This window comes from Pinus tabuliformis, chromosome 8 (assembly GCF_031772625.1).
Source record: "Pinus tabuliformis cultivar Carrire ecotype Pingquan chromosome 8, CPIR1, whole genome shotgun sequence".
NCBI classification, from domain to species: domain Eukaryota; kingdom Viridiplantae; phylum Streptophyta; class Pinopsida; order Pinales; family Pinaceae; genus Pinus; species Pinus tabuliformis.
The window spans coordinates 301586842-301612553 of record NC_142294.1 but is presented as its reverse complement, the minus strand read 5'-3'; the positions used below and the strand labels follow the sequence as shown (position 1 = coordinate 301612553).

Sequence of the window (25712 nt, the reverse complement as noted above, 5' to 3'; positions counted from 1 at the left end):
CCTTGCGGTGAGAATTGGTTGGGTGTTCAGTGTGTGGGGCCTAACATCACTGGAATGTATGTTCGATGCTAGATCCTATAGATGCAATATTACTCTGTTTTATTCAACTAGTAATTGGTCATATGTTTCTGGCCTTTTTAACCTCTCATTCTTAAGTAAGGAGTTAGATTTTAGTGGTTCTTTATGCTTTTTATGGACTTTGTACTGAGATTGACACTGGATAATCAGTGTTCTTCCTGGTTTAAATATTGGAGGACAGCTGGGTTATTTCATTGGTAAACTTCACAACTTTAATAACTCTGTAAGTAGCAAGATGAAACCTTCAAATTAGTTCAATGATTTACTGTGCAATCCTTTCCTTGAAACTAACAGGGAAGGAATGCCTGTTAAAAAAAGCAGCAGATGAGTTTGTACTAGATTGCAAAGTTGACAGCCGCTATTGTGACATAATGCAGGGATCTTACCAATAATCATATTGGAGATGTTGTTCCTTTTCAACTTCCACCTCACTTACAACGCCTGTAAGCTTGTAGGCAATTATTAGATGTTTTGGCAATGCTTCGGGAACATGCTTTGTAGAATTTGGGCAATAGGGAGTTCTTTTATTAGATTTTATAGTATATGATGATGCAATATACAATAAAAGGTGGCTAGTGCACAATAAGGCCAATGATTTTTGCAATTGGCAGGTTCCTTTCTGGTAATCAATTGACTGGAAGCCTTCCATATACTTTATCAACTTCAACATTACTCTCTAATTTGTAAGTAATGGCAAATTGTATTTTGGTTTTTTTCATCAAAAGTTGTAGAAATGCAATACAACTAATGCAAATACTTACAATCCTTGTAGGATTGTCAATAATAATCAATTAACGGGTGAAATTCCAGACATTTTTCTGGGTCTTACAAGTTTAGTTAATCTATAAGTATTTTCATTTGATCTTTTGAGTGTTTCTTAACTTCGGTTTGAAAACCATAATTCTTATTAGTTTTTAAATTAAAAAAAATGTTGATTTTTGATGTGCTCGGATTTTCGATGGCTCTTGCTAGGGTTTGCTCGCGCAGAACGTAGGTTGCCGCTGGATCGGTTCCTAAGGACGTCTCAAGGGCCGAAGGCGAGTCACACTATGGGGTGACGGTGATTGCTGCGATAAGGGTTTCTCCGATGCAAGATCATACAGAGGATTGGCTTTTCCCCCACCGCCAAACGCCTCAAATCCCAGATCTATGCGGCTACGCATCTGTGGAGCACCACGTCAAAAGAATTCATATGATCCTGGACTGGGAACGACCCACATGTTTCCATCGAGACCACAAGGTGAGGGTCTCAACGGAAGCCCATCTTCTGGCGTGGGTACACGAGGAGGGTCTCTTCCTTAGGTGGATCGAGGTCTTAAAATCCGTTTCAGAACAAAGCTGTTTGCATGTTGTAAGGGTTTTAGAGGCCAGGTTCCACAAAACCCAAATCGTAAGGAGAAACGGCAGGGGGGACTGCATGATGCAGATCCACTCCCTCCTGCAACGCTGGAGCCCAAACTTAGTAGATCTGGCTTGGATCTAAATGATCTAGCCTATTTCCGTGCTCAGCCAGAGTCCAGGAAGCGGATTGAAGGCATAAACAATAGATTGTGCAGAGCTTTTGCAGATTCATACATGCAAAAGGACAATCGCTCAAAACCGGGGCCAGAGCTGAAAGAATGCTTACAGCAAGAGCAGATAGCTACTACTCGTTTTCAGAGCAAGAGAGAATCAGAAAATGCTTCATCTGCAGGGTTTATGCACGGATCTGAGGCATCCACTTGCTATCTGAATCGCAGTCTCTGTTTCAGACCGGATTCAGATCGGCCAGATCTAATAATACAGAAAGCAGAAGATCCCGTGTTGTGGCCAGATCCAGAGCTTCGCATGGGGTCAAAGCCCTTATCTGAATCCTTTCAGATCCAGATAACGCAGCCTGCAGGCAGGACCATCATGCAATGGGTTCACCCTTCAGACCTGGTACAGGACCTCATACTAAATTTAGAGAGCAGAATAGGGATCCCATCTAGCCTTCTGCGACTAATCTTTCAAGGTAAACAACTTGAAAACCCTCTATACCTCTCTACTTACAGCATATCCAGGAACAGCTCGGTGGTGGCTACCCTTCGTTTGAGAGGAGGTGCTGCGGGACAATCTTCTTCCACTAAGCCTTTCTCATACAAGGACGCAGTCCACTCCGAGATCCCCAAACCCCCGGAAGCCCTTAAATCTAAGGCCTTCTTGGTTGAAAAAGCTGAAGAAGTTCCCTCTGTTGAACTCATGCATGAAGAGCTGGCTTCCCAGCATCAAGATTTTGCAGAAAGAGCCATCATTTGCAGATTTAATGGTCTGTGGCCTCGATCTCAGGATCTCTATGCATGGATCCATGCAAACTGGACACATCATTGTAAGACCTTTTTTTGCTTGAAGGGTTATTTCATTATTCTCTTTGATAACATTAAGCACTATGAAAGGCATTAGAAGAGGGTCCTTGGTTCATGGGAACTGCAGGGCTTTTTTTGACTCCCTGGTTCCCAGATTTTGATCCAGCCATGGCGGTCATTACCAAGACACCGGTATGGATTCGGCTTCCAAACTTACCTGCTCACCTATGGAATACTCGTGTCTTCAGAGCTATCGGAGACACATTGGGCAGCTTCATCCATGGAGATTTGTGGCGGCAATCCAAAGGTCTCTATTCATTTGCAAGAGTGTGTGTGGAGTTAGACCTGAGCAAAGGTCTTCCAGAACAAATCAATCTCAAGATAAATGACTTTGTCTGGACCCAGACGCTGGATTATGAGAACACTGCATTTCGGTGTAGACATTGCCAACAATCTGGGCATTTGCAGAATACTTGTCCATCTCGCCCGACAAAAAAGAACAAGGCCAATGAATCCAAGCCCAAGTCCAAACGATGGGCTCCATGCTCTCCCCCTCCAGTCGGGGATTCTGCTTCCTCCAGTTCTGAAGATGAAGATATCGATGAAGAATTGTTTCAGGCCCCTCACTCTGTGGCCCCTTCCACCGATGGCCGGGAACCTTCTTCTGATACAGCTATTGCTCAAAAACGTGTCCATTTGTCCTCTTCCTCGGACTCAGAAAAGGAGAGCCCCCCCGTGGAGGACCCCAATCTGCAAGTTGTAATCGCCCATCCACCCCAAAGTGGCTGGGTTGAAGTTAAAAAAAGGAAAGGGAAAAAGCTTCGTGTTGAAACCCCTACTCTTTTAGGGTAGCACTCAATGCTTCTCATGCTTTAGTGACTAGTTGTAGCTCCCTGCTTGCTTCACTCTTTTCCCGGAACCGAGGTTGATAGTCCTATCATTTCCGGTTGCCGGTTTCTTGCTTCTCTGGAATGTATCCTCTTGTACAATATTTTACTGCTTAATAGAATTAGTCTTAACGAGAAAAAAAAACTTCGGTTTGAAAACTGTATCAGTTCATATTTTGTTATAATTAGTATGAGCTTTAGAATATTTTCAATCGATCTTTGATTTTGAAGATATTTCTCTTCTAACAATTTTAGTGGTCCACTCCCTGCCTCCATGAGCGATTTGACAAGTATTTCTTCTCTGTAAGTTACATACATTTTTCTTGGAAGATACAGAGCTTAAATGACTAATAAACTTTCTTTTACTTGAGTAGGGGCTGTTCTTGAAACATTCTGAAATATTTTAGGTTTGCTTGCAGGCATTTGCAGAATAATATGTTAAGTGGAACTGTTAATAATCTAGCAGATCTGCATTTGACAGACTTGTAATTCTCTTTTCAACTACTATATCTGTTCATTTCCAGAAATGCAATGCTCGAATTTTTTTAGCTGTGGTAAAATTTTTGGAAGGTGTAGATTAATTTACAGAAACTGATAAAAGATAGCACTCAAGAAGCATTTCTTTTGGATTGGTGGCAATGCCAATTTTATTCATAAAATGTTGTTACTGTATTTCAACAGAAATATAGAGAACAACCTTTTTACTGGATGGATGCCTCCAAAATTGTTGACAATTACAAACTTCAAGTAAGGATATGCAACATTTCGGATAACTCGTGCAAATTTCAAAAATGTTTGATCACCTTGCTTGTTATGCATCTTGATCTTTGTCATTTCTGGATTGTGGATAACCTGGGCACAAGGGTTCTTAACTTTCATCATCCCTATATTGACAGGTATGGTGGCAACCGGTTTGACACATCTCCTGCCCCTCCACCACCTTCTTCTATTTCTCCATCATCCCCAAGAAGCCCTGGGCATAATTCATCATCAGGAAAGAGTTCCCACGATGAAAGAAAAAGCAAATATTTAACTAGTGGGAGGATTGCTGGTATTGCAGTAGCAGGGTTGTTAACTGTCATTGCAGTTGTGCTTATTATTATGTTCTTTGTAACAAGGAAACATGAAAGTAATTCAGGTGTGGAAAAGAAATATAAAGGCAGGGATAAATATAAGAATGAGGAGAAGATATTTTATAAAGATGTGGAACGGGCTCCCGTGCCGCCCTGACATACCTTTGAAACGGGCTCCATCAAATCTCTGGGGGGAAATTTCATCCATGGCTTTCCTGAATGTAGAAATTTCAAATCCTGCTTGATCATTATATACAGTATCTTTCAAGAATATTTGAGTTCGTTTGCATAATGAATTCATTATTCTTTGGCACAGTCCGCTTGTATAATATATACATTATTCTTTGGTAAAGTCCTCTTAAATGATCAATTTTTCTCTTCTTCCTTATTTGTCTCTCTAGGAGGAATTCTTCATTGAAATTTAGGCATATTTGCACATCATTCTCCTGATGAATTTTGGATTGTCTACCTAAAGATTGTTCTTCGTTTTACATTTTTTTTTCTTCGATTTATTCCCAACAACATTTATATTTTACGGACAAACTGAAATAGGAAGATTTTATAACTCGCTTGATAGCTTTCTTCTACCATATTTTGCCCACTCAAGATCTCTGCAGTAATTTCTGTGCCTCTGTTATTTTTCAGAATTATATGTTCAAGTATGATAGTGTCCACGGACAGTGGAAGCATCATGAAGTCAAGGTCAAAGACTCGAAAACTTTACTCTTTGGAGAAAAATCTATTTTTGTATTTGGTTTCAGGTAAAACACTTGTTTATGGAGATCACTGAGAGTTTATTAGGTCAATTATTACTTGAGCTTAGGCATGAACAGAGTGTAAGTGCTGACATTGTCTATTTGTTCCCGTTTGTCCAACTGTTCACATTTTGGTTTGAAAACTGTAGAAATCCTAACGAAATACCATGGGCCGAGGTCGGCGCAGAGTATGTGGTTGAATCCACAGGTGTCTTCACCGAAAAAGAGAAAAAAGGTGCTCACTTGAAGGTTTGAATATTACCATTCCACAATTCAATTATAATTGATTTTTTCCTTCAAAGTTTATTCGACATGCTACTAATTAAAAATACAATGTACCTAAAAGTTGATAAATGATATTTGAGGCGCAGGTAACTAAGGAGTTGTCACATGTAATACCGCTCCCTCCCTACATGAGCAAGGAGATTTGGCAATAGCATGTTCGCTTTGGCTCTTTCTCAATTTATAAAATTGACACTGTTGACTGATATCGACATAACCAACCCTATTCTAAGTTGAAACTTCTTTCAAATTGAGCAGTCACCTCTTGAAAGGTTACCTTAAAATTGCTCCATAGTTGTGACTATTCTAAATTGACGAGGTGATTAAAAAATAACATGTTTGTTTTCAGTTTCTTTGGAGAACAATCTATTCTATGATTTTTTTTGTGGTGCATGCAAAAATATTTGAAAGGCTATTAACATATCTAATTTTGTAAATTTCAAATGGCATAAAGTGCAACAATGGAAATTACAATTTGAACTCCATATTTTTTTATTTTTTTTTGTTGATTTCTAATAGGCAGGCGCTAAAAAAGTTGTTATCTCAGCTCCAAGCAAAGATGCACCTATGTTTGTTGCTGGGGTTAATGAGCACCAATACAAATCTGATTTGAACATTGTTTCAAATGCAAGCTGTACTACTAACTGCTTGGCTCCCATGGCTAAGGTTTGCAATGATATTTTTACTAAATTATCACAGTTTTCATTGTATAGGTGTCTTTATATGAAAAAAATTACATATTGTTGCGGAGGAACTATATGTTAAAAGAGAAAAAAAACACTCTGTTTTCTCTGGCAGGTAATCAATGACAAGATTGGCATTGTTGAAGGTCTCATGACAACTGTCCATTCCATCACAGGTACACTTACTATGAACTAGTATTATGCCCTTGAATTTAATTGATACAAGGCGTTTGCAAGTTGCATTGACTTATGTTTCTGTATGTAAACAACAACACAGAAGACAATTGATGGACCATCAAACAAGGACTGGTGAGGTGGCAGAGGAGCTGGCTTTAACATTATTCCTAGCAGTACAGGAGTAGCAAAATTTTGTTAATATGAATCCCCACCAGCATCGCATTTTATGTTCTCACAGCTACTAATTGTGATTGTATTTTTGAAGGTTGTTGGCAAGGTTCTACCAGCTCTCAATGGAAGGTTGACTGGAATGGCCTTCCGAGTACCCACACCAGATGTTTCAGTTTTTGATTTGACTATTAGACTTGAGAAGGCTGCCACCTATGACGAGATCAAGGTGGCCATTAAGTAAGTAGTCTCAGTTACCCCCTAAGAAGAGGAAGGGATGATGATATATACAATCTCTGTCAGGAATAAGTTTCGGGGTTGTGTATTTCATTTTAACTATATATGGTGCATTTCATTTTATATGGAGGGATCTGAGGGAAAATTGAAAGGAATTCTTGGTTACACAGAGGATGTTGTGGTAACCTTGTGCCATATAGAGACGTGACCACTAACAACCCAAAAAACTTCAAGAACTTGAAGAAGATATAGTATATTGGGTAAGGTTTATTGTTTCCAATTCCAGAAGAGCAAAATCCTTTCTCACTCATGTCACAATTTTCACTCATACTTCGCTAAAGTTAAGAATTGTACTTATCAGTGGTCTAATGCATTCACAGGCTTAGGGATCGTTTCACTACCTTTGTTGAACAGGGAATGATAATTTTGTATTGGGAGAAACATATAAAGAGCATTGCTCATTGAAGTTTTTTCAAGCTTTTGTCAGGATTATTGAATGTATTAGAAATAATTCAGAAGATGGAGGAACCAAAATACCTTTCTGTAGCTGATTACTTTTTACTATAAAGGAAATTTGAGTTTCATCAACATTGAGTTCATTAGAGCTGTTATGATACTCAGCAACGGATGTGTGGCAGGTTATATTCCTTTCTGATGATTGGTTTGGTTTGGTTGAAAGAAAAAGCAAATATTTAACTAGTGCGAGGATTGTTGGTATTGCAGTAGCAGGGCTGTTAACTATCATTGCATCTATGCTTATTATTATGTTCTTTGTAACAAGGAAATGAAAGGAATTTAGGTGTGGAAAAGAAATATAAAGGCAGGGTTAAATATAAAAATGAGGAGAAGATATTTTATAAAGATTTGGAACTAGCTCCCATGCCGCCCTGACATACCTTTGAAACTTGCTCCATCATACATCTGAAACGGGCTCCGTCAAATCTCTGGGGGGAAATTTCATCCATGGCTTTCCTGAATGTAGAGATTTCAAATCCTGCTTGATCATTATATACGGTATCTTTCAAGAATATTTGAGTTCGTTTGCATAATGAATACATTATTCTTTGGCAAAGTCCGCTTGTATAATATATACATTATTCTTCGGTAAAGTCCTTTTAAATGAGAAATTTTTCTCTTCTTCCTTATTTATATCTCTAGGAGGAATTCTTCATTGAAATTTAGGCATATTTGCACATCATTCTCCTGATGAATTTTGGATCGTCTACCTGAAGATTGTTCTTCGTTTTACATTTTTTGTTCTTCGATTTATTCCCAATAGCATTTATGTTTTATGGACAAACTGAAACAGGAAGATTTTATTAACTCGTTTGATAGCTTTCTTCTACCATATTTTTCCCACTCAAGATCTCTGCAGTAATTTCTGTGCCTCTGTTATTTTTCAGAATTATATGTTCAAGTATGATAGTGTCCACGGATAGTGGAAGCATCATGAAGTCAAGGTCAAAGACACGAAAACTTTACTCTTTGGAGAAAAATCTGTTGCTGTATTCTGTTTCAGGTAAAACACTTGTTTATGGAGATTAATGAGAGTTTCTTAGGTCAATTATTGCTTGAGCTTAGGCATGAACAGAGTGTAAGTGCTAACATTGTCTATTTGTTCCCATTTGTCCAACTGTTCACATTTTGGTTTGAAAACTTTAGAAATCCTGAAGAAATACCATGGGGTGAGGTTGGCGCAGAGTATGTGGTTGAATCCATAGGTGTCTTCACCGACAAAGAGAAAACAGGTGCTCACTTGAAGGTTTGAATATTACCATACCACAATTCAATTATAATTGATTTTTTCCTTCAAAGTTTATTCGACATGCTACTAATTAAAAATACAATGTACCTAAAAGTTGATAAATGATATTTGAGGCGCAGGTAACTAAGGAGTTGTCACATGTAATACCGCTCCCTCCCTACATGAGCAAGGAGATTTGGCAATAGCATGTCCGCTTTGGCTCTTTCTCAATTTATAAAATTGACACTGTTGACTGATATCGACATAACCAACCCTATTCTAAGTTGAAACTTCTTTCAAATTGAGCAGTCACCTCATGAAAGGTTACCTTAAAATTGCTCCATAGTTGTGACTATTCAAAATTGATGAGGTGATTAAAAAATAACATGTTTGTTTTCAGTTTCTTTGGAGAACAATCTATTCTATGATTTTTTTTGTGGTGCATGCAAAAATATTTGAAAGGCTATTAACATATCTAATTTTGTAAATTTCAAATGGTATAAAGTGCAACAATGGAAATTACAATTTGAACTCCATATAATAATTTTTTTTTTGTTGATTTCTAATAGGCAGGTGCTAAAAAAGTTGTTATCTCAGCTCCAAGCAAGGATGCACCTATGTTTGTTGTTGGGGTTAATGAGCACCAATACAAATCTGATTTGAACATTGTTTCAAATGCAAGCTGTACTACTAACTGCTTGGCTCCCTTGGCTAAGGTTTGCAATGATATTTTTACTAAATTATCACAGTTTTCATTGTATAGGTGTCTTTATATGAGAAAAATTACATATTGCTAGGGAGGAACTATATGTTAAAAGAGAACAAAAACACTCTGTTTTCTCTGGCAGGTAATCAATGACAAGTTTGGAATTGTTGAAGGTCTCATGACAACTGTCCATTCCATCACAGGTACACTTACTATGAACTAGTATTATGCCCTTGAATTTTATTGATACAAGGCGTTTGCAAGCTGCATTGACTTATGTTTCTGTATGTAAACAGCAACACAGAAGACAATTGATGGACCATCAAACAAGGACTGGCGAGGTGGCAGAGGAGCTGGTTTTAACATTATTCCTAGCAGTACAGGAGCAACAGAATTTTGTTAATATGAATCCCCACCAGCATCGCATTTTATGGTCTCATAGCTACTAATTGTGATTGTATTTTTGAAGGTCGTTGGCAAGGTGGTACCAGCTCTCAATGGAAAGTTGACTGGAATGGCCTTCCGAGTACCCACACCAGATGTTTCAATTGTTGATTTGACTATTAGACTTGAGAAGTCTGCCACTTATGACGAGATCAAGGCGGCCATTAATTAAGTAGTCTCAGTTACCCCCTAAGAAGAGGAAGGGATGAGGATATGTACAATCTCTGTCAGGAATAAGTTTCGAGGTTGTGTATCTCATTTTAACTATATATGGTGTATTTCATTTTATAGGGAGGGATCTGAGGGAAAATTGAAAGGAATTCATGGTTACACAGAGGACGTTGTGGTAACCTTGTGCCATATAGAGACTTGACAACTAACAACCCAAAAAACTTCAAGAACTTGAAGAAGATATAGTATATTGGGTAAGATTTATTGTTTCCAATTCCAGAAGAGCAAAATCCTTTCTCACTCATGTCACAATTTTTGCTCATACTTCTCTAACGTTAAGAATTGTACTTATCAGCAGTCCAATGCATTCACAGGCTTAGGGATCGTTTCACTACCTTTGTTGAACAGGGAATGATAATTTTGTATTGGGAGAAACATATAAAGAGCATTGCTCATTGAAGTTTTTTCAAGCTTTTGTCAGGATTATTGAATGTACTAGAACTAATTCAGAAGATGGAGGAAGCAAAATACCTTTCTGTAGCTGATTGCTTTTTACTATAAAGGAAATTTTGAGTTTCATCAACATTGAGTTCATTAGAGCTGTTATGATACTCAGCAACAGATGTGCGGCAGGTTATATTCCTTTCTGATGATTGGTTTGGTTTATTATTTGACATTTCCTCCATGTTATATTTGTCCTTTCCCATTGAAATATTTAACAAATCCCCATATCTATATTCTTCTTTAGTTCTTGTTGAATAGGGTCATCGTGAGTTTCTTCTATATTTATTTTTGCAGTTAACATGGACAAAATTTTTTGACCTTCTGGTAGGTGTTGGGCACAAACATCACTTCTAGTGGCATTTGGAATGCCATAAAGTTCCTGAGAATTTTCACGTGTTCTCACACTAATAGGAAGTCTGGAAAGAACATTTGTTTTAGTTGCTTGACCTTCATCATTATTCTCATCAGAATCTACTGAATCACTATAAGTAACTGGAAGAAGATCTAGACACTAATAGGAAGTCCAGAAAGAGCATCTGTTTTAGTTTCTTGACCTTCATCATTATTCTCATCAGAATCTATCGAATCACCATAAGTAACTGGAAGAAGATCTAGAGCTGATATTTGAGACATTTCTGAAGCACTGAAGATAGACAATGAATTTGGCATGCTTGCAACATTTAAAGTTTACAAGTTTGGGGATTCTTTCCAATTCCTTGGATTAGAATGCCGACAACCATTTTCTAAGAATTTTTTGTCCGTGGGCATGTTCCTGTTTAGTCCATAATTTATGTTTTAATTTGCTAAATATACAATGAAATATAAAGCAAATAAGTAAGCCAAATCCCCTTCAATCAATGTTCTAAAAAGTTGTGAGCATTGTGAGTCATCTGCCATGCTCCAGTGTTTTATGTTATTGAAGAAAAATAGAATGACTAAATGTTGAACCGAATGTTTCAGTTACTAGGCTTTTCTACCAGCTGAAATTCCTGCAATTAGAGTCTTTTGACACAGAGGCTTCCCTTCTGTACGGACCTGATCAAAGGCACTCTCCTTGGATGTGACATGCTTGAGATTAAAATTTTGAATTGAGTCAACTTCTGCCTTGATTTTTATGGACTTTGTACTGAGATTGACACTGGATAATCAGTGTTCTTCCTGGTTTAAATATTGGAGGACAATTGGGTTATTCATTGGTAAACTTCACAGCTTTAATAAATCTGTAAGTAGCAAGATGAAACCTTCAAATTAGCTCAATGATTTACTGTGCAATCCTTTCCTTGAAACTAACTGGGAAGGAATGCCTGTTAAAAAAAGCAGCAGATGAGTTTGTACTATATTGCAAAGTTGACAGCCGCTATTATGACATAATGCAGGGATCTTACCAATAATCATATTGGAGATGTTGTTCCTTTTCAACTTCCACCTCACTTACAACGCCTGTAAGCTTGTAGGCAATTACTAGATGTTTTGGCAATGCTTCGGGAACATGCTTTGTAGAATTTGGGCAATAGGGAGTTCTTTTATTAGATTTTATAGTATATGATGATGCAATATACAATGGAAGGTGGCTAGTGCACAATAAGGCCAATGATTTTTGCAATTGGCAGGTTGCTTCCTGGTAATCAATTGACTAGAAGCCTTCCATATTCTTTATCGACTTTAACATTACTCTCTGATTTGTAAGTAATGGCAAATTGTGTTTTGATTTTTTTCATCAAAAGTTGTAGAAATGCAATACAACTAATGCAAATACTTACAATCCTTGTAGGATTGTCAATAATAATCAATTAACGGGTGCAATTCCAGACATTTTTCTGGCTCTTACAGGTTTAGTTAATCTGTAAGTATTTTCATTTGATCTTTTGAGTGTTTCTTAACTTCGGTTTGAAAACTGTATCAGTTCATATTTTGTTATAATTAGTATGAGCTTTAGAATATTTTCAATCGATCTTTGCTTTTGTAGAGATTTCTCTTCTAACAATTTTAGTGGTCCACTCCCTGCCCCCATGAGTGATTTGACAAGTCTTTCTTCTCTGTAAGTTACATACATTTTTCTTGGCAGATACAGAGCTTAAATGGCTAATAAGCTTTCTTTTACTTGAGTAGGGGTTGTTCTTGAAACATTCTGAAATATTTTAGGTTTGCTTGCAGGCATTTGCAGAATAATATGTTAAGTGGAACTGTTAATAATCTAGCATATCTACATTTGACAGACTTGTAATTCTCTTTTCAACTACTATATCTGCTCATTTCCAGAAATGCAATGCTCGAATTTTTTTAGCTGTGGTAAAATTTTTGGAAGGTGTAGATTAATTTACAGAAACTGATAAAAGATATCACTCAAGAAGCATTTCTTTTGGATTGGTGGCAATGCCAATTTAATTCATAAAATGTTGTTACTGTATTTCAACAGAAATATAGAGAACAACCTTTTTACTGGATGGATGCCTCCAAAATTGTTGACGATTACAAACTTCAAGTAAGGATATGCAACATTTCGGATAACTCGTGCAAATTTCAAAAATGTTTGATCACCTTGCTTGTTATGCATCTTTATCTTTGTCATTTCTGGATTGTGGACAACCTGGGCACAAGGGTTCTTAACTTTCATCATCCCTATATTGATATGTATGGTGGCAACCGGTTTGACACATCTCCTGCCCCTCCACCACCTTCTTCTATTTCCCCGTCATCCCCAAGAAGCCCTGGGCATAATTCATCATCAGGAAAGAGTTCCCACGATGAAAGAAAAAACAAATATTTAACTAGTGGGAGGATTGTTGGTATTGCAGTAGTAGGGTTGTTAACTGTCATTGCAGCTGTGCTTATTATTATGTTCTTTGTAACAAGGAAACATGAAAGGAATTCAGGAGTGGAAAAGAAATATAAAAACAGGGATAAATATGAAAATGAGGAGAAGATATTTTATAAAGATGTGGAACGGGCTCCTGTGCCGCCCTAACATACCTATTAAACGGACTCCATCATACCTCTGAAACGGGCTCCATTAAATCTCTGGGGGGAAATTTCATCCATGGCTTTCCTGAATGTAGAAATTTCAAATCCTACTTGATCATTATATACGGTATCTTTCAAGAATATTTGAGTTCGTTTGTATAATGAATACATTATTCTTTGGCAAAGTCCGCTTGTATAATATATACATTATTCTTTGTTAAATTCCTTTTAAATGAGCAATTTTTCTCTTCTTCCTTATTTATCTATCTAGGAGGAATTATTCATTGAAATTTATGCATATTTTCACATCATTCTCCTGATGAATTTTGGATCGTCTACCTGAAGATTGTTCTTCGTTTTACATTTTTTGTTCTTCAATTTATTCCCAACAGCATTTATGTTTTACGGACAAATTGAAACACGAAGATTTTATTAACTCGTTTGATAGCTTTCTTCTACCATATTTTGCCCACTCAAGATCTCTGTAGTAATTTCTGTGCCTCGGTTATTTTTCAGAATTATATGTTCAAGTATGATAGTGTCCATGGACAGTGGAAGCATCATGAAGTCAAGGTCAAAGACTCGAAAACTTTACTCTTTGGAGAAAAATCCGTTGCTGTATCCGGTTTCAGGTAAAACACTTGTTTATGGAGATCAATGAGAGTTTCTTAGTTCAATTATTGCTTGAGCTTAGGCATGAACAGAGTGTAAGTGCTTGCATTGTCTATTTGTTCCCATTTGTCCAAATGTTCACATTTTGGATTGAAAACTGTATAAATCCTGACGAAATACCATGGGGCGAGGTCGGCGAAGAGTATGTGGTTGAATCCACAGGTGTCTTCACCGACAAAGAGAAAACAGGTGCTCACTTGAAGGTTTGAATATTACCATTCCACAATTCAATTATAATTGATTTTTTCCTTCAAAGTTTGTTCGACATGCTACTAATTAAAAATACAATGTACCTAAAAGTTGATAAATGATATTTGAGGCGCAGGTAACTAAGGAGTTGTCACATGTAATACCTGTAATAGCATGTCCACTTTGGCTCTTTCTCAATTTATAAAATTGACACTGTTGACTAATATCGGCATAACCAACCCTATTCTAAGTTGAAACTTCTTTCAAATTGAGCAGTCACCTCATGAAAGGTTACCTTAAAATTGCTCCATAGTTGTGACTATTCGAAATTGACGAGGTGATTAAAAAATAACATGTTTGTTTTCAGTTTCTTTGGAGAACAATCTATTCTATGACTTTTTTGTGGTGCATGTAAAAATATTTGAAAGGCTATTAACATATCTAATTTTGTAAATTTCAAACGGTATAAAGTGAAACAATGGAAATTACAATTTGAACTCCATATAATAAATTTGTTTTTGTTGATTTCTAATAGGTAGGTGCTAAAAAAGTTGTTATCTCAGCTCCAAGCAAGGATGCACCTATGTTTGTTGTTGGGGTTAATGAGCACCAATACAAATCTGATTTTAACATTATTTCAAATGCAACTTATACTACTAACTGCTTGGCTCCCTTGGCTAAGTTTTGCAATGATATTTTTACTAAATTATCACAGTTTTCATTGTATAGGTGTATTTATATGAGAAAAATTACATATTGCTGGGGAGGAACTATATGTTAAAAGAGAACAAAAACACTCTGTTTTCTCTGGCAGGTAATCAATGACAAGTTTGGCATTGTTGAAGGTCTCATGACAACTGTCCATTCCATCACAGGTACACTTACTATGAACTAGTATTATGCCCTTGAATTTTATTGATACAAGGCGTTTGCAAGCTGCATTGACTTATGTTTTTGTATGTAAACAACAACATAGAAGATAATTGATGGACCATCAAACAAGGACTGGCGAGGTGGCAGAGGAGCTGGTTTTAACATTATTCCTAGCAGTACAGGAGCAGCAAAATTTTGTTAATATGAATCCCCACCAGCATCGCATTTTATGTTCTCACAGCTACTAATTGTGATTGTATTTTTGAAGGCTGTTGGCAAGGTTCTACCAGCTCTCAATGGAAATTTGACTGGAATGTCCTTAGGAGTACCCACACCAGATGTTTTAGTTGTTGATTTGACTATTAGACTTGAGAAGTTTGCCACTTATGACGAGATCAAGGCAGCCATTAAGTAAGTAGTCTTAGTTACCCCCTAAGAAGAGGAAGGGATGAGGATATATACAATCTCTGTCAGGAATAAGTTTCGAGATTGTCTATTTCATTTTAACTATATATGGTGCATTTCATTTTATAGGGAGGGATCTGAGGGAAAATTGAAAGGAATTCTTGGTTACACAGAGGACACTGTGGTAACCTTGTGCCATATAGAGACTTGACAACTAACAACCCAAAAAACTTCAAGAACTTGAAGAAGATATAGTATATTGGGTAAGATTTATTGTTTCCAATTCTAGAAGAGAAAAATCATTTCTCACTCATGTCACAATTTTCACTCATACTTCTCTAAAGTTAAGAATTGTACTTATGAGTGGTCCAATGCATTCACAGGCTTAGGGATCGTTTCACTACCTTTGTTGAACAGGGAATGATAATTTTGTATTGGGAGAAACATATAAAGAGCATTGCTCATTGAAGTTTTTTCAAGCTTTTGTTAGGATTATTGAATGTATTAGAACTAATTCAGAAGATGGAGGAACCAAAATACCTTTCTGTAGCTGATTGCTTTTTACTATAAAGGAAATTTGAGTTTCATCAACATTGAGTTCATTAGAGTTGTTATGATACTCAGCAACAGATGTGTGGCAGGTTATATTCCTTTCTGATGATTGGTTTGGTTTATTATTTGACATTTCCTCCATGTTATATTTCTCCTTTCCCATTGAAATATTTAACAAATACCCATATCTATATTCTTCTATAGTTCTTGTTGAATAGGGTCATCATGAGTTTCTTCTATATTTATTTTTGCAGTTAATGTGGACAAAATTTTTTGACCTTCTGGAAGGTGTTTGACACAAACATCACTTCTAGTGCCATCTGGAATGCCATAAAGTTCCTGAAAATTTTCAAGTGTTCTCACACTAATAGGAAGTCTGGAAAGAACATTTGTTTTAGTTGCTTGACCTTCATCATTATTCTCATCAGAATCTACTGAATCACTATAAGTAACTGGAAGAAGATCTAGACACTAATAGGAAGTCCAGAAAGAGAATCTATTTTAGTTGCTTGACCTTCATCATTATTCTCATCAGAATCTATCGAATCACCATAAATAACCGGAAGAAGATCTAGAGCTGATATTTGAGACATTTCTGAACCACTGAAGATAGACAATGACTTTGGCATGCTTGCAACATTTAAAGTTGACAAGTTTGGGGATTCTTTCCAATTCTTTGGATTAGAACGCCGACAACCATTTTATAAGAATTTTTTGTCCCTGGGCATGTTCCTGTTTAGTCCATAATTTATGTTTTAATTTGCTAAATATACAATGAAATATAAAACGAATAAGTAATCCAAATCCCCTTCAATCAATGTTCTAAAAAGGTGTGAGCATTGTGAGTCATCTACCATGCTCTAGTGTTTTATGTTATTGAAGAAACATAGAATGACTAAATGTTGAACCAAATGTTTCAGTTACTAGGCTTTTCTATCAGTTGAAATTCCTGCAATTACAGTCTTTTGACACAGAGGCTTCCCTTCTGTACGGACCTGATCAAAGGCATTCTCCTTGGATGTGACATGCTTGAGATTAAAATTTTGAATTGAGTCAACTTCTGCCTTGCTTTTTATGGACTTTGTACTGAGATTGACACTGGATAATCAGTGTTCTTCCTGGTTTAAATATTGGAGGACAGCTGGGTTATTCATTGGTAAACTTCACAGCTTTAATAACTCTGTAAGTAGCAAGATGAAACCTTCAAATTAGTTCAATGATTTACTGTGCAATCCTTTCCTTGAAACTAACTGGGAAGGAATGCCTGTTAAAAAAAGCAGCAGATGAGTTTGTACTAGATTTCAAAGTTGAGAGCCGCTATTGTGACATAATGCAGGGATCTTACCAATAATCATATTGGAGATGTTGTTCCTCTTCAACATCCACCTCACTTACAATGCCTGTAAGCTTGTAGGCAATTATTAGATGTTTTGGCAATGCTTCGGTAGCATGCTTTGTAGAATTTGGGCAATAGGCTGTTCTTTTATTAGATTTTATAGTATATGATGATGCAATATCCAATAAAAGGTGGCTAGTGCACAATAAGGCCAATGATTTTTGCAATTGGCAGGTTGCTTTCTGGTAATCAATTGACTGAAAGCCTTCCATATTATTTATCAACTTTAACATTACTCTCTGATTTGTAAGTAATGGCAAATTGTATTATGATTTTTTTCATCAAAAGTTGTAGAAATGCAATACAACTAATGCAAATAATTACAATCCTTGCAGGATTGTCAATAATAATCAATTAACGGGTGCAATTCCAGACATTTTTCTGGGTCTTATAGGTTATTCTGTAAGTATTTTCATTTGATCTTTTGAGTGTTTCTTAATTTCTGTTTGAAAACTGTATCAGTTCATATTTTGTTATAATTACTATGAGCTTTAGAATATTTTCAATCGATCTTTGCTTTTGCAGAGATTTCTCTTCTAATAATTTTAGTGATCCATTCCCTGCCCCCATGAGCGATTTGACAAGTCTTTCTTCTCTGTAAGTTACATACATTTTTCTTGGCAGATACAGAGCTTAAATGACTAATAAGCTTTCTTTTACTTGAGTAGGGGCTATTCTTGAAACATTCTGAAATATTTTAGGTTTGCTTGCAGGCATTTGCAGAATAATATGTTAAGTGGAACTGTTAATAATCTAGCAGATCTGCATTTGACAGACTTGTAATTCTCTTTTCAACTGCTATATCTGTTCATTTCCAAAAATACAGTGCTCGAATTTTTTTAGCTGTGGTAACGCTTTTGGAAGGTGTAGATTAATTTACCTAAACTGATAAAAGATAGCACTCAAGAAGCATTTCTTTTGGATTGGTGGCAATGCCAATTTTATTCATAAAGTGTTGTTACTGTATTTCAACGGAAATAAAGAGAACAACCTTTTTACATTATTCTTTGGTAAAGTCCTTTTAAATGAGAAATTTTTCTCTTCTTCCTTATTTATCTATCTAAGAGGAATTCTTCATTGAAATTTAGGCATCTTTGCAGATCATTCTCCCGATGAATTTTGGATCATCTACCTAAGATTGTTCCTCGATTTATTCCCAACAGCATTTATGTTATACAGACAAACTGAAACAAGAAGATTTTATTAACTCGTTTGATAGGTTTCTTCTACCATATTTTGCCCACTCGAGATCTCTGTAGTAATTTCTGTGCCTCTGTTATTTTTCGGAATTATATGTTCAAGTATGATAGTGTCCACAGACAGTGGAAGCATCATGAAGTCAAGGTCAAAGACTCGAAAACTTTAATCTTTGGAGAAAAATCTGTTGCTGTATTCGGTTTCAGGGAAAACACTTGTCTATGGAGATCAATGAGAGTTTCTTAGGTCAATTATTGCTTGAGCTTAGGCACGAACAGAGGTAAGTGCTGACATTGTCTATTTGTTCCCATTTGTCCAACTGTTCACAGTTTGGTTTGAAAACTATAGAAATCCTGACGAAATACCATGGGGCGAGGTCGGCACAGAGTATGTGGTTGAATCCACAGGTGTCTTCACCGACAAAGAGAAAACAGGTGCTCAGTTGAAGTTTTGAATATTACCATTCCACAATTCAATTATAATTGATTTTTTCCCTCAAAGTTTATCCGACATGCTACTAATTAAAAATACAATGTACCTTAAAATTGATAAATGATATTTGAGGCTCAGGTAACTAAGGAGTTGTCACATGTAATACCGCTCCCTCCCTACATGAGCAAGGAGATTTGGCAATAGCATGTACGCTTTGGCCCTTTCTCAATTTATAAAATTGACAGTGTTGACTGATATCGGCATAACCAACCCTATTCTATGTTGAAACTTCTTTCAAATTGAGCAGTCACCTCATGAAAGGTTACCTTAAAATTGCTCCATAGTTGTGACTATTCGAAATTGAAGAAGTGATTAAAAAATAATATGTTTGTTTTCAGTTTCTTTGGAGAACAATCTATTCTATGATTTTTTTTGTGGTGCATGAAAAAATATTTGAAAGGCTATTAACATATCTAATTTTGTAAATTTCAAAATGTATAAAGTGCAACAATGGAAATTACTATTTGAACTCCATACAATAATTTTTTTTTTGTTGATTTCAATAGGCAGGTGCTAAAAAAGTTGTTATCTCAGCTCCAAGCAAGGATGCACCTATGTTTGTTGTTGGGGTTAATGACCACCAATACAAATCTGATTTGAACATTGTTTCAAATGCAAGCTGTACTACTAACTGCTTGGCTCCCTTGGCTAAGGTTTGCAATGATATTTTTACTAAATTATCACAGTTTTCATTGTATAGGTGTCTTTATATGAGAAAAATTACATATTGCTGGGGAGGAACTATATGTTAAAACAGAACAAAAACACTCCATTTTCTCTCGTAGGTAATCAATGACAAGTTTGGCATTGTTGAAGGTCTCATGACAATTGTCCATTCCGTCACAGGTACACTTACTATGAATTAGTATTATGCCCTTGAATTTTATTGATACAAGGCGTTTGCAAGCTGCATTGACTTATGTTTCTGTATGTAAACAGCAACACAGAAGACAGTTGATGGATCATCAAACAAGGACTGGCGAGGTGGTAGAGGAGCTTGTTTTAACATTATTCCTAGCAGTACAGGAGCAGAATAATTTTGTTAATATGAATCCCCACCAGCATCGCCTTTTATGTTCTCATAGCTACTAATTGTGATTGTATTTTTGAAGGCTGTTGGCAAGGTTCTACCAGCTCTCAATGGAAAGTTGACTGGAATGGCCTTCCGAGTACCCACACCAGATGTTTCAGTTGTTGATTTGACTATTAGACTTGAGAAGTCTACCACTTATGACGAGATCAAGGTGGCCATTAAGTAGTCTCAGTTACCACCTAAGAAGAGGAAGGGATGAGGATATATACAATCTTTGTCAGTAATAAGTTTCGAGGTTGTGTATTTTATTTTAACCATATATGGTACATTTCATTTTATAGGGAAGAATCTGAGGGAAAATTGAAAGGAATTCTTGGTTACACAGAGGACGCTATGGTAACCTTGTGCCATATAGAGACTTGACAACTAACAACCCAAAAAACTTCAAGAACTTGAAGCAGATATAGTATATTGGGTAAGATTTATTGGTTCCAATTCCAGAAGGGCAAAATCCTTTCTCACTCATGTCACAATTTTCACTCATACTTCTCTAAAGTTAAGAATTGCACTTATCAGTGGTCCAATGCATTCACATGCTTAGGGATCGTTACACTACCTTTGTTGAGCAGGGAATGTTAATTTTGTATTGGGAGAAACATATAAAGAGCATTGCTCATTGAAGTTTTTTCAAGCTTTTGTCAGGATTATTGAATGTATTAGAACTAATTCAGAAGATGGAGGAACCAAAATACCTTTTTGTAGCTGATTGCTTTTTACTATAAAGGAAATTTGAGTTTCATCAACATTGAGTTCATTAGAGCTGTTATGATACTCAGCAACAGATGTGTGGCAGGTTATATTCCTTTCTGATGATTGGTTTGGTTTATTATTTGACATTTCCTCCATGTTATATTTGTCCTTTCCCATTGAAATATTTAACAAATCCCCATATCTATATTCTTCTTTAGTTCTTGTTGAATAGGGTCATCGTGAGTTTCTTCTATCTTTATTTTTGCAGTTAACATGGACAAATTTTTTTGACCTTCTGGCAGGTGTTGGGCACAAACATCACTTCTAGTGGCATTTGGAATGCCATAAAGTTCCTGACAATTTTCACGTGTTCTCACACTAATAGGAAGTCCAGAAAGAACATTTGTTTTAGTTGCTTGACCTTCAACATTATTCTCATCAGAATCTACTGAATCACTATAAGTAACTGGAAGAAGATCTAGACACTAATAGGAAGTCCAGAAAGAGAATCTATTTTAGTTGCTTGACCTTCATCATTATTCTCATCAGAATCTATCGAATCACCATAAGTAACTGGAAGAAGATCTAGAGCTGATATTTGAGACATTTCTGAAGCATCGAAGATAGACAATGAATTTGGCATTCTTGCAACATTTAAAGTTGACAAGATTGGGGATTCTTTCCAATTATTTGGATTAGAATGCCGACAACCATTTTCTAAGAATTTTCTTTCCCTGGGCATGTTCCTGTTTAGTCCATAATTTATGTTTTAATTTGCTAAATATACAATGAAATATAAAATGAATAAGTAAGCCAAATCCCCTTCAATCAATGTTCTAAAAAGGTGTGAGCATTGTGAGTAATCTGCCATGCTCCAGTGTTTATGTTATTGAAGAAACATAGAATGACTAAATGTTGAACCAAATGTTTCAGTTACTAGGCTTTTCTATCAGTTGAAATTCCTGCAATTACAGTCTTTTGACACAGAGGCTTCCCTTCTGTACGGACCTGATCAAAGGCACTCTCCTTGGATGTGACATGCTTGAGATTAAAATTTTGAATTGAGTCAACTTCTGCCTTGCTTAACATGACAAAGCTTTCCACCCCCAAAGCTATGATATTTTTGTCCGTTTTCTTCACCAAGTGTTTGCCTGTTGTGAACACAACCTCTACATGCAGATTGGTCTCTGTAATTTGGTTAACAAAAAACAATTTTCTACTTAGACCAGGAATGTAAAAAAGTGTTTTTGAACATAAAATTTACCGGTTAGATGTACTGTTAAAGGCCACAACAAATGTCAAAGCAATTTGCAGTGGTGATTAAATATTTCTTGCTTGCGTTAATAGAGAACGATTTTCATGGGCGCATTTTTAAAGAACATATCATTCGCTTAGTGTTAATGCATTTAAAAGATCGTATTACAATTCTGTGAAATTTCCTTTTTTTTTTTTTTCCAATTTCCAATTTTTAAAGTTGAAATGAGCTCTAACCTACAATGCTATGTACTGATAAACACTATAAGACGTTTATCGCTGACAAAGCTTTTTCTAAATTAATAGATTGCTAACATTTGTTATTTATAATTTTCACAACAAAATCTGTGAGCATTCAAGTTGTCTGTAAAATTCAGATATCAACGAGAAGAAGCAAGAATTGAAGCTTTGGTAAATCTCAAGACTTCCAAATATGAAGCTGCAACCAAAAATCTTAAGGTATAAGGAGTGTGCCTATAAATATTGGTACACATTTAGGAATATTTCTATAATTCTGGTCGTTTACAACATTTAGAAAAAGTGAATAGACATGTTGATATTTAGGTCATTGACCTGATGCACACACTATATGGATAATGGATTTCTGCACTTTATGCCTTACGACGTTTCCTTTGCAACATCTGGTGCAAATGCTAGTTATGATTTTAATCGTACACGCACCCAAAAGCAAAAACAATTTTTCATCGTTATTGACTATTTAATTATAATTTTAATCGTATACGAACAAACAAAATAGTGATATTAATATTATCCAAATAACTATATTTGACAGGCTTCCTCTGCCGTCGTGGTCTTCATTCACGTAATCTTTGGAAAAACCTCAAAAGCCGATCGATCAGATTGGAGAAGAGTCATATATATATATATATATATATAGATAACCCATTATATTTTTGAGAGGTTTTTGTTTTAACGATCAGATTGAGAAGATATATATATATATATATATATATATATATATATATATATATATATATATATATATATATATATATATTATATTTTCGAGAGTTTTTTGTTTTAATATTGAGAAGTTATATTATAATTAATTGTCAAATCAGTAGTGGATAGTTTTTAAGTTATTATTTGTAAATAGTTATTTTTATTGAAAGAAAATCAAGTTATTTGGAATTAAAGAACTTAAATTATTTGTTCAAGTTCAAAAAAAAAAAACCTTATCCCAAGAAAAATAATTTTAAATTATAATTTAAAGTATATTTTTAATTAAATAAGCATATTTATTCTAAAAATACTTAAAAGCTAAATTGTGCAAATTAATATTAAATTTTTTAAAATTTATTAAAATTAAAATGTTGAATTGTGTACTTTGTATAATTTAATTTTTCAATAATTTTAAGGTATTAAATATAATTTATTTAATTCAAAAAAGATTTTAAAGAAGCATAAATTATAATGTCCCTTATAATTTAAATGTACAATTTTTTAAAAAACTAAAATAATTATACAAAGCATACTCTTCTTTCTCTTCCCAATATGCAAAGATGCCATCAATATATATTTTAAAATATTACATTATTGCATTTAAAATATAAATTCAAAACATATCTGCATATTTAAAAAAGATAACAGAGCTCCAAATAGTCTTAAGTCCACTGCAAAAATTTAATTTTTAATATTTCCTAATGGTTGCCCACCAGCTGCGCGCTCTCTCTTATATATCTATATATATATATATATAGATATATAATTTGAGAATTTCCACGTGCCCAATTTTCACGCGACAGTGTAAAATTGACTCGCAATATTGCCAAGAGTATAATGGACAATCCAAAAAGCGGAAGTAACATGTGAATGCTGCTTTAACAATGGTTCATAACTATCTTATTTAAAGATGAATGGAGCAATTATGTAATATTTTTGGTAAAATTTCTATGTAATAAAGTTAATAAAGGTAAAAATAATAACCATAGTTTGATGGTACACTTATTTCAAGATGAATGTTGGGCAAGACATTCTAGTGTAAGCGTTTATTTGATTATTAATGGTTAAGGAAATTGGCAAATGCAATGGTTAAGACTTTGGAAAGGTAAGAGACATTAATTGACATTTTATTTATGAAAATAACGGAAATTAGGAGAAAATGAAGGTGAAAAGTCAAAATGAAAGAAATAATGGAAAATGAAGAGAATAGAGACCTCATTCATAAAAATGTTTATGAGGATCAGTTGATAACTATTTGTCACTTCAGTTTTGGAGCTCTCTCATTATTCTCTCTCTCTCATACTCTTGGATACCGAGAGTTTTCTTGGAGCACTCTTGGAGGGTGTGGCATACTTCAGTTTTGGAGCAAGAAAGTGTAAGAAGACATCGGGATCAGCAGCTACATCAGATTTTGCTTGCAAGTACCGAGTTGCATGTATGTTTTCATCACTAGTTTTGGCATGCATGGCATATGGATCTGGTTTGTTGGTTGTGATCTATCATTGGCATGGAGGATAGTCAGGATTGACAATGGATTGCCTAGCCTTGCAATTTCCTGGATAGCCATGGTGATTGTGGACTTGTTTTCCTTGTTTTGTTTTAGTTGATTCTCATGTTTCCTTAGCTTGTGTTGAGTTATTAGTCCTGGAAGCCCTGGTTGGACAAACGCTTTAGAAGCCATGTAATAGCTTGGGTTGAGATACTAGTCCTGGAAGCCTTGGTTGGAAAAATGCTCTGGAATCCCTTGGTGGGTTGAGTTACTAGTCCTGGAAGCCATGCTTGGTAAAACACTCTGGAAGACTGGTAAAAGTCGTTGGTTGAGTTGCTAGTCCTAGAAGCCTTGGTTGGAAAAACACTATAGCAGCCTTGGAAGGATATGATAGAAACCAATCTGATGATGGTTTTGTGATGTCCTACTGTGAGGTGGAATCATTGTTTGATGGGTTGAGGTGGATGGCCTTTCGAAGCCCTGGATGGTTTTGGATTGATGTGTTCTATGAGATCCCACATTCATGCTTGAAATATGGCATGGGGGTGAATGAATGAAGAGAGATTTGGATCATCCATTCTACGGTCAGGTGGAACGTGGAAGTCTCATCCCGAGTTTGGATTTTTCATCATCAATATGAAGTTATTTCTCCTTGTAATTCTATGAGTATTATACTGGTTATATGTGGTTTATATGGTTATGATTTCATTGGTATTTCTACTGCTATTGTGTTGGTTATATATAAGTTTTATGACAGTAGCTAAGTATGGCTCTCATCATGTTTTACTTGTAAATGAATGGGCAATGTATCTATGATGTAATGGATGAAATGGAAGTTGATGTGTTGAGGCATCAATTTTTCTTAGCAATTCTCAGCTAAGTATGAGACCCCTATGCTCAGATATGTTATTTACACCTATAGATTACATATTCGTGATATGTTTAACGAAATGTTTGTCATGGCTAGTAGGGGTCCATTCAAGGTCTTATTCAAATAATTGCAATTGTACTATCATTTCTCTGTTATTTTATTGTTCTGAAGATTTCATTCAATTTTGGGAAGTGGCCTAGGCTCTGGGCCTGAAAAAGTGACACAAATCCTGAGGACGCTGACATAACATTGTGCACAATAGTCCGTAGATGTTGTCTTGCAGGGTTGTGAGAGCATCCAGAGGTCAAGTGGTCCAAGATCATAGTGGGACCCAGATACTGGTTGGCAAAAAGGTTGGATTGGTTCTCGTGGGTCCTAATGC

The 25712-nt window shown here is 35.6% G+C and overlaps 2 protein-coding genes, 1 long non-coding RNA gene and 2 pseudogenes across 3 annotated transcripts; all 5 read left to right on the top strand.

Moving 5' to 3' along the window:
• Nucleotides 1-3684: 3684 nt before the first annotated feature.
• On the top strand, nucleotides 3685-4334 carry LOC149235319 (uncharacterized). The gene is made up of 3 exons (XR_016268281.1): nucleotides 3685-3774; nucleotides 3971-4036; nucleotides 4186-4334. It is a non-coding gene; the product is annotated as an uncharacterized LOC149235319 (long non-coding RNA).
• A 669-nt stretch (nucleotides 4335-5003) lies between these two features.
• On the top strand, nucleotides 5004-6872 carry LOC149235318 (glyceraldehyde-3-phosphate dehydrogenase, cytosolic-like; annotated as a pseudogene).
• Nucleotides 6873-7923: 1051 nt separating this feature from the next.
• Nucleotides 7924-9931, top strand: LOC149235317 (glyceraldehyde-3-phosphate dehydrogenase, cytosolic-like; annotated as a pseudogene).
• Nucleotides 9932-12676: 2745 nt separating this feature from the next.
• Nucleotides 12677-15590, top strand: LOC149235316 (glyceraldehyde-3-phosphate dehydrogenase, cytosolic-like). Its single transcript, XM_089368513.1, has 8 exons — nucleotides 12677-12715; nucleotides 13711-13826; nucleotides 13970-14069; nucleotides 14591-14736; nucleotides 14842-14936; nucleotides 15030-15117; nucleotides 15193-15339; nucleotides 15463-15590. Exons 1-8 carry the CDS (start codon nucleotides 12677-12679, stop codon nucleotides 15542-15544), a joined length of 813 nt encoding a protein of 270 aa, XP_089224639.1. The 3' UTR covers nucleotides 15545-15590.
• Nucleotides 15591-18573: 2983 nt separating this feature from the next.
• On the top strand, nucleotides 18574-20434 carry LOC149235315 (glyceraldehyde-3-phosphate dehydrogenase, cytosolic-like). The gene is made up of 7 exons (XM_089461354.1): nucleotides 18574-18677; nucleotides 18808-18924; nucleotides 19475-19623; nucleotides 19756-19816; nucleotides 19910-20002; nucleotides 20078-20225; nucleotides 20345-20434. Exons 1-7 carry the CDS (start codon nucleotides 18575-18577, stop codon nucleotides 20424-20426), a joined length of 753 nt encoding a protein of 250 aa, XP_089317480.1. The 5' UTR covers nucleotide 18574; the 3' UTR covers nucleotides 20427-20434.
• Nucleotides 20435-25712: the final 5278 nt, after the last annotated feature.

What these genes read in the sequence shown, in the direction of transcription:
- LOC149235316 (XM_089368513.1), top strand. Translation starts at nt 12,677, where the DNA reads ATGGATGCCTCCAAAATTGTTGACGATTACAAACTTCAA. An exon ending in GTTGCTGTATCCGGTTTCAG is followed by an intron (nt 13,827 to 13,969) that starts GTAAAACACTTG and finishes TGAAAACTGTAT; the next exon opens with AAATCCTGACGAAATACCAT. An exon ending in CCATTCCATCACAGGTACAC is followed by an intron (nt 14,937 to 15,029) that starts TTACTATGAACT and finishes AAACAACAACAT; the next exon opens with AGAAGATAATTGATGGACCA.
- LOC149235315 (XM_089461354.1), top strand. Translation starts at nt 18,575, where the DNA reads ATGTTCAAGTATGATAGTGTCCACAGACAGTGGAAGCATCATGAAGTC. An exon ending in AATTGTCCATTCCGTCACAG is followed by an intron (nt 19,817 to 19,909) that starts GTACACTTACTA and finishes GTATGTAAACAG; the next exon opens with CAACACAGAAGACAGTTGAT. An exon ending in TCCTAGCAGTACAGGAGCAG is followed by an intron (nt 20,003 to 20,077) that starts AATAATTTTGTT and finishes TGATTGTATTTT; the next exon opens with TGAAGGCTGTTGGCAAGGTT.